The 8824-nt window shown below is 40.4% G+C and overlaps 1 protein-coding gene across 1 annotated transcript; it reads left to right on the plus strand.

The window, feature by feature from the left end:
• The first annotated feature begins 4338 nt into the window (after nt 1-4338).
• LOC117488159 (zinc finger protein RFP-like) lies at nt 4339-7578 on the plus strand. Its single transcript, XM_034136954.1, has 2 exons — nt 4339-4393; nt 5244-7578. Exon 2 carries the CDS (start codon nt 5250-5252, stop codon nt 6885-6887), a length of 1638 nt encoding a protein of 545 aa, XP_033992845.1. The 5' UTR covers nt 4339-4393; nt 5244-5249; the 3' UTR covers nt 6888-7578.
• The last annotated feature ends 1246 nt before the right edge of the window (nt 7579-8824 follow it).

Genomic DNA, 8824 nt, shown 5'->3' on the forward strand with positions numbered 1-8824 from the left:
GTCTTTTATACATATGTGTCCCCGGTGTTCCAGGGAACTCACCAAGTGTCAGAAAACACAACCCTCTCTATTTTCCTCCATACCCAAATCTCTAAAAAAGGGGCTGCAACGGATCTGATAAAAACTGATCCAGATTTGAACACTTTACTGACGTCAGGAAAGTGGCGCTACGGCTATTGGGCCAACTCCACCAATCAGGAGACAGTCACGGCCATTGCCGTTCGAAAGTGCTGGAGACGCTGTAGTACATATGCCAGGCCTGTAAGTGGCGCTGTAGTCTGCCACAAAAGCAGCGAAGAAGACTTTGTTACCATGGTTACCCTTCTGTTTATTCTCCGCTGTGGCTTTTTTTCTCCCTCCCCGAGGCAAGCGTTTGCTCCCGCTGCAATGCAATCCCTCCCCGTCGAGGCAAGCACTGTAATTCTCTCCGGTTAGTCCACCAGCAGATGACAAACACCCACCTCTCCGCCTCTTCCAAGGAACGAGGGGACCGTGCGGCAGAGTTTCAGTTTCAGTTACTTTCGCCGGTTTCAAGATGTCCGTTAAAGTTTAAATCTTCCGGACAAAATTAGAAAAGTGCCGGTCAAAGGTCTTCTTTGTTATTTATTGAGCTTTAAAACAAATGAATAACGACTCTATATAATAAAACACGGAGGACGGAGATCTCTTTCTTTCTTTGATTTTTGAAATATTTGTGCTTGCGAATGTGTTTTGGCTGGTTTATGCTTTACTGTTCAAATCATATTGTTTTTCCTTCCCATTTCAAAGGTATTTTTTAGAAAAATAAGATTCTTCTTGTTACATAGAAGTCCGTTTTAGAACAGCTACCTCTGCTGGCAGAAGCTGAAAACTACAACAGCGCACTCTGCTGGTTGTACAGAATTGTTGCAGAATTACAATTATATGCTGAAGTTTATTTCTCATGTGTTATAGATAAACACATACTTCATCACACACAGATAGAATTACAGGTGGTTCCTGATTTTAAGATAAGAAACCTTACATAATAGTCTTTCAACCTAGACAGTAGAATATTCAACCACCATATTATTGAAGTAAACATAGTTTATGACATTTGCATAATCTCATGCACATACATTTTTATTTTTTACATTTCATAATTTTAATTATTAATTTACTTTATTAATAAAAAAATAAAAAATACAGATTTAAGGTTAAGTACTGTTAACTACTGATGACATAGGATACTTTTATAAAGGAATACAAAGGTACTATTCAGAGGATTAGTAATACATCTTTGATAACTTAGTAATTTCATCCTAGTATTTGAGAAACATGTCACCAAAAGACACAAAGTTAAGAGCATTCGCAGTGCCAGGCTCAACTGCAGATATCAAGGAAAGGGTAAACATCAGATCAGATGCTACAACATATGCAAATGATGGACAGAAGACATGGAACCAAATAGAGAAACTGTTTAAACAGTGGCAAACAAGAGGATTGATTCCAGCAGATGATCAACCTGGACCAACAAAAGCCCATAGAAGAGCAGTACTCGACTATGAACATGAACAATGCCTACAACAGCTAAATGTATGGAGGGAAGCTGAACAAAGGTTTATAAGAGTTACAAGTCTGATACTCCATCTGGAATATGCCAGCCTATTGACAGACAGCATAAATGTGGTCCGAATAGCAGACCTGCCAGTGAGGGAAGACATAGCAGAAAAAACAAAAGACGCTCGAGTTGTCCAAACTCCAAAGCTGTATCTAAGCCTGGCCGAAGTCCCTCCTCCCTCCCCAAATGTTGGATTTATAGGAGAAGTCTTGCAGTTGAATGGAGTCTCCACGGACAAAAGTGTCAAAGAATTGGAGTATGAAGTAAGAGTGCTAACCAGTAAATCCAAACAGCTGATGGAAGAGAACATACGATTAGAAGAAATCGCAGAAGAAAGACGACGAGAAAGAGAAACACAAAAGACAGAGCGGGAAGCACTACAACTAAGACTTTTGAAGATACAGGTAGCGGAGAAAGACACCGAGGCTTGTAGGAACAAGACAAGGAGAAGGGAGGAGAAGCTTTCAGAGATGGCCATAGAACCAGAGAAGGCAGGCCAGACACCTCCAACAATTCAAGCTCAGGAAGAACCAGAGAAGGCAGGCCAGACACCTCCAACAATTCAAGCTCAGGAAGAACCAGAGAAGGCAGGCCAGACACCTCCAACAATTCAAGCTCAGGAAGAACCAGAGAATGCAGGGCAGACACCTCAAACAGTTCAAACTCAGGTAGTGAGATTCAGGTTCAGAATCAACAAAGAGGTGGAAGACGTTTCCGGTTTGAGGGATGTTACTGTTGCAGCCAAATGGGCCATTGGTCCAGAGATTGTCCGCAACACAAGATGCTACAAGTACCAGAACATTGCACCACACAGCAACAAGCCCCAAACAACGGCCCTCCACACAGTTACCCCAGGGGAGGTTTCCATGACTACAACAGAGGCAGGGGGTCCCAGGGATGTCAAAGAGGAACAGGATGTCCAAATATGAATCAAATGCCACTGACAGCCTGGTATCATCCACAACAATGAGGAAGCTCAGAGGGCCAGACCACCAGGTGATGCATCTCCAGCCCAGAAGGACATTTTGAAATCCAGCCACATAGAGCCATATCTGTCACCACAGGGAGGAGAGGTGGAATGTTATTTTAAAAAATCATGACTAGCATATTGCATTTCAATATAAAACATCCACAGATTAGTAGAAGAACATTAAAACATAGTAGAACATTTAGCAGACTATTTTTGTAATTATGAGAAGGAAAGACATTACGAGTGATGTTGTTCCCCCACACAGAAAACTATTGTGTCCACACAGCTAGTGAGGTCAAGACGATGGGTTTTTCACCCAAAACATGAAGAGGAAAAACCTAGCACTCGCCCAAGAGGGAGGGTCTTCACCAAGTCCTCCTGTTTACACCGACTGCAGTTCAAGGGGCGAAGATACACCTGATGTGGAGTAGTGATGTGTCGGTCGCGAACGAGCCGGCTCAAAGAGCCGGCTCTTTTAAGTGAACGACGGGAGCCGGCTCGCGCCCGCGAACGAGCCGTTTTTTTGTTTTTGTTATTTTTTGTTAAGTAATACAAGACAGAATGATATGATGATCTCCGCGCTACAGCTGCTCCGTGCATGCATGCAGTGGCATGACATATCCAAGGATTAGAGACTGTTGGATGCTGCTGTTTTGAGCATTGCAATACATTTATTTGTATTATGTTTTTTTATGATTAGAGACGGCTGGATGCTGCTGTACTGAGCATTGCAATATATTTATTTTCACTATGTTATTTATTTATGATTATCCTTGGGCTCAGCAAAGATTTGATGTCAGCTGTTGCTGTCTTTTTTTCTATAGTTAATACGGAAATAGAGCCCTGCTGTTTTGTCAGGGCCTTTTCTTTAAATATAATTTTAAAATGTCGATACAGTAGCCCCTTTTTTTAAATGTCTATGCTTAAGTTTTTATAGGTGTTGCAATCTGCTTTGTGTAGCGTGGTTCTACAAGCAAGTCTGTGCATTCATTGGGTGGTATCAGAGAGATACTGTACAAGGGTCTGTAAATGCAATGAAAACAATTGGCCACATGCAGCAAATAATTGATATTAAACATGTAATTTTTACTTTTGAATACTTCAGTACAAAGGATGTATTGAATAATTTAAGTGATATGTGTACACATATAAATCATTAGTCAAACAGGGCTACATTTGATTGAATTATAAAAGGTATAATATGTGGTAAACTGAAGAGCCGTTTGGGAGCCGAAAGAGCCGGCTCTTCTTGGTGAGCCGAGCCAAATGATCCGGCTCACCAAGAAGAGCCGGAATTCCCATCACTAGTAACCGGTAACCTGCAAAAACGGCAGGTAATCATTTTTAGCACGCTAACATGATTGCCCGTTAACTTTGAACCCGCTCAGATGTAGCTTCAACCCCCCCGCTTCACAACAGCATGAATTAAACGAAAATAAAGAGTTCAGCTTTTAGCTTTTCAATAACGTTACCAGACTATTTAAATTAACTCCCGGTCAGTAGAAGTTATAACTATGACTGCAAAATGCACTCAATCACAAACAGAAGCTAGCATTGTCCTGACAACACACCGTTGTTTGCTTGCAGTTCGCGCCAACACATTTGAAAAAACACTTATGCAATGCAGAACATAAACCTATGGTTACTATAGATACTACCCCAGTTCCTAAACTGTAATGGAAATGCGCCATAAGAGAAGAGTTTCCATTCACGGAAATCAAAGCTGAAGTTTGTCTGAGCGACAGCAGAGCAGCAGCCGAGACAAGTCTCTGTTTCTCTGAACAAACACTCAACTGAATCCAGCAGCTTTTTCTCAACAACACAGCAGGACTCTGCAAACACTGGTGAGTACACTACAGACACATCACTTACTAAATATTTAGTCAAAGTTGGATTAAAATCTGAATCTGACTGTATTATATCAGTTTACCATATAAAGAATATTATACTACAGAAATGTGTCAGTTAAGATATAAACCTCAACATTTACATTAGCACCAGCCAACAATATAACTACAATGTAAACTCTGGTTAAGTTAGGTTAGAGAGCATACAGCCAAAGCTAGCATTAGCTTATACTTATTTTCATATTTCCTGTATTTGAAAACATTTTTATAATTGACTCAATTGATTAAATAAAGTAGAATCTAAATATTAGATTTATTCTGGACTGTCCAAAGCAAGGGATCTGGTGTTATGTTACAAGTTTGTCTTATAAAAAGGCATGACAATTACATATTTCATCTTATATCATTTGTACACACTGTGGTAAGTAGCCTTGAGCTTTGAACCTGTTTCTGTAGTAACTGCTGTCTGCCTTTTGAAGCTCCAACGTTTACTGTTTTTTACTAGTATTAACTTCAGTGATGCTCAGCAGGAGGTTTCACTCCTCTGTTCAACAACGGCAAAATCCCCCAACAGTATTAGAGCTTACACATTGTGTTTCTTAGAGTTTAAACCGAATGCTGCTATGATTTTCCAGATGTATATATAATATTAACAAACGGAGAGATTTTTTTAACATTTAACAATAACAGTGTACTGCAAATTTGAGCAATCTTTCACCCTCCGCATAATCATGATACATCAGCAGAGTTCAGTATCACCATCTATTTGACTTATAGCAAACAGATACAAGAGATTAAATCATATATACATGACAGTTTTTGTTTTTTTCACACGTTTTGTCCCCAGAGAGACATGTCTGCTGCCAGCTGTCTGCTGACTGAAGATCAGTTTCTGTGCTCCATCTGTCTGAATGTGTTCACTGATCCAGTCAGCACACCATGTGGACACAACTTCTGTAAAGCCTGCATCACTCAACACTGGGATATAAATGTCCCCTATCAGTGTCCTAACTGTAAAAAGTTATTCCACACAAGACCTGAGCTGCTGGTCAACACATTCATCTCTGAGATGGCTGCTCAGTTCAGACAGTCAGCTCAACAGAAAGCCAGCAGCAGCAGCTCAGAGCAACACGTTTTCAAACCAGCAGAAGTTCCCTGTGACGCCTGCAATGGAACCAGACTGAAGGCCCTGAAGTCCTGCCTGGTGTGTCTGGCCTCCTACTGTGAGACTCACCTGGAGCCTCACCTGACAAGGGCAGGCCTGAAGAAACATCAGCTGATCGACCCTGTGGAGAACCTGGAAGGAAGGATGTGTGTGAAGCACGATAAACTGCTGGAGCTGTTCTGTCAGACCGACCAGGTGTGTGTCTGCATGCTCTGCACTGTTTTAGACCACAAGACACATGATTTTGTTCTTCTGAAAGAAGAATATGAAGGAAAGAAGGCTGAGCTGGGGAAGACAGAGGCTGAAATTCAGCAGATGATCCAGAAGAGACGACTGAAGGTTCAGGAGATGAATCGCTCAGTGGAGCTCAGTAAGGAAGGAGCAGACAGAGAGATAGCAGATGGTGTTCAGGTCTTCACCGCTCTGAAGGAGTCTGTTGAGAGAAGCCAGGCCGAGCTCATCGACACGATCAAAGAGAAGCAGAGAGAGACAGAGGAACAGGCTGAAGGCTTCATCAAAGAGCTGGAACAGGAAATCTCTGAGCTGACGAAGAGAAGCTCTGAGGTGGAGCAGCTGTCACGCTCTGAAGACCAGCTCCACCTCCTCCAAAGCTTCACGTCCCTGAACGCTGCTCCACCCACCAAGAACTGGACAGAAGTCAGGGTCCGTCCACCTTCATATGAGGGGACTGTGGTGAGAGCTGTGACTCAGCTGGAGGAGACGCTCAGTAAACAGATGAAGAAGCTGCTTGAGGTGGAGCTGAAGAGGGTCCAGCAGTATGAGGTGGAGGTGACTCTTGATCCTGATACAGCATATCCCAGACTCATCCTGTCTGATGATGGAAAACAAGTTAAAGACAGTGATGTGAGGAAGAATCTCCCAGACAATCCAAAGAGATTTGATTATTGTGCTTGTGTCTTAGCAAAGCAGAGTTTCTCTTCAGGAATATTTTATTACGAGGTTCAGGTTAAAGGGAAGACTGGGTGGACTCTTGGAGTGGCCAGAGAGTCGATCAACAGGAAGGGAAACATTACACTGTCTCCTCAGAAAGGTAACTGGATGATATGGTTGAGGAAGGAAAATGAGTACTCAGCATGTGCTGACCCTCCAGTCCGTCTCTCTCTGAAGTCTCAGCCCGAGAAGTTGGGGGTGTTAGTGGATTATGAGGAGGGTCTGGTCTCCTTTTATGATGTTGATGCTGCAGCTCTGATCTACTCCTTCACTGGCTGCCGCTTCAAAGAGAAACTCTACCCATACTTCAGTCCCTGTAACTACAAAGGTGGTAAAAACTCTCTGATCATCTCTCCTGTCAATCACACTGAGTAGAACAACCATTTGATTTTCTACAGAAAGATTCACTCTCACTAAATGTAATAAATGTATTCAACTGGGGAAGTACATTGTCGTTGATATTTCAGAATCTGATCACATATGGTTCACCTTGATGAGACGCATAAAAACACATAAAATACTGATGAGTATATTCTAATGTACTCTAGTTTATTCTACGGATTGCACTACCTGCCGTCATGACTTGAAGTCATCAAAAAACTATTTACTCAGAAATAAACTTTTACCACTTCTTTATATGTCAGGGGGACAAGAAAAGTATTTATTGTCTCAGAATTGTGTGTTCAAAAAGTGTTTCATACTTGCACACATTACTAGTGGAAGTAATGCTCTCCTTTTTCATTAGTAAAATATTGTATATATTCTTTTATAATTTTCAATTGAGGGGAAAATGATGGGTCTCTGGTGTGTTTTAAAGGGGAAGTTCAGGATTGATTATTGAATTATAGTATATTGGTACAAAATGTATTGACAGTTACTTGTAACATCAACAATATCTGATCATTAAACATTAGGCTGCAGTGGTTTCACAAACGAGGGAAATGTAAATGTTACATCTCAGCTGTCTGTTGTGTTATGTTAATTGTATTTCGTCCACCTCTCTGCACACTGCTTGTAAAGTTTGAACAAAGCCTCAATGGATTAAAAAAAGGAACAAAGAATGTTATTTTTTGTGTTTTTTTAAATGTACTTACTGAAGTACAGTTTGCACTAGTTCTCAACTTAGGGAAAGTAGCTTAAAAAAAATGTACTTGACTATTTCCATTTCGACTTAACTACATTTGTCTGATAGATTTGGTTCTTCTGAAGCTTTATAAACTATTTAAAACCCTCTTGGATCAGCTGATCATAGATATTAAGATTGCTGTATATGTTTGTTAGAAATAAGGCCATCAACTGGTTAGCTTAGCTTAGCATAAAGACTGGAAACAGGGGAAGACAAAGCCAGCCTGTCCAAAGGTAACAAAATCCACCTATCAGCAGCTCTGAATCCAGTTTGTTTAATCCATACCAAATCAGAGGAGTAAAAACATCAATAAGACGTTTAACAGGGGATTATGGATCGGGCTATTTCTTGACTGGGACCAAAACAAGTTGCCAAATTGTTTTTACATTTCAGTTTTTGTACAGAGATATATTAAGTACACTTAAATGTGTATTTTGTCACTCACTATTTCCCCCCTTTTCCTAGTATATATGCTAAACTAAGCTAATCTAAGTGTCTGATGGCTGCAGCCTGTGTCAGTGAGAGCGGTCTGACTGGTTGGACTGCTTCTAATGATTATGATCTCATTCTTCACCTTGAACACACTCCAGCACTGCCTGTACAGGTGAGACTAACTGACTGCAAACGTCCCGTCTGACTGGGAGATAAATAAAGGGTTTTTTAAATATCAAAATTGCATGAAATATGCTTGTAAAGTCTATTTTATGAATGCCCTGTTTATAAGATGGAGCTTATCATTTGAAATGTCATTATTTTTAAAGAGGTGGATGGTGAATAATATTACAATTAAAATGACTTTGTTTTTTATTACAGTACACGTTTTCTGAAATGTTATCTTTAAATATACTAACGCATACAGAAACAGCACAGAAATGTGTACACTGGTTAAAACCAGGATCAAATTCTTGTTTTATTGTCGACTTATTAGAGTCAAAGGTTTTTACAGAGGGGAGTTTTGATATGGGTTTGTACCACTACATAAATCCAGAAAAACTCAGCAGCCTTTAAGAAAAATCTATTCTCCACATGTTTTTTAGGGAAACAGATGTTATAATCCTTAACGCAATAATCAATAATCAGTCTATAAATCTGGCTATTGATGATATATGAACAAACCACTCAGAGTACAGATGGGAGTGAAACCAATTTTGATAACATTTTCTAAAAAGGCCTTGTATTATGAATT

The sequence above is a fragment of the Trematomus bernacchii genome, unplaced genomic scaffold (genome assembly GCF_902827165.1).
Source record: "Trematomus bernacchii unplaced genomic scaffold, fTreBer1.1, whole genome shotgun sequence".
Classification (NCBI taxonomy): Eukaryota; Metazoa; Chordata; class Actinopteri; order Perciformes; family Nototheniidae; genus Trematomus; species Trematomus bernacchii.

Coding starts and splice junctions, on each gene's coding strand:
- LOC117488159 (XM_034136954.1), top strand. CDS start 5,250: ATGTCTGCTGCCAGCTGTCTGCTGACTGAAGATCAGTTTCTGTGCTCC.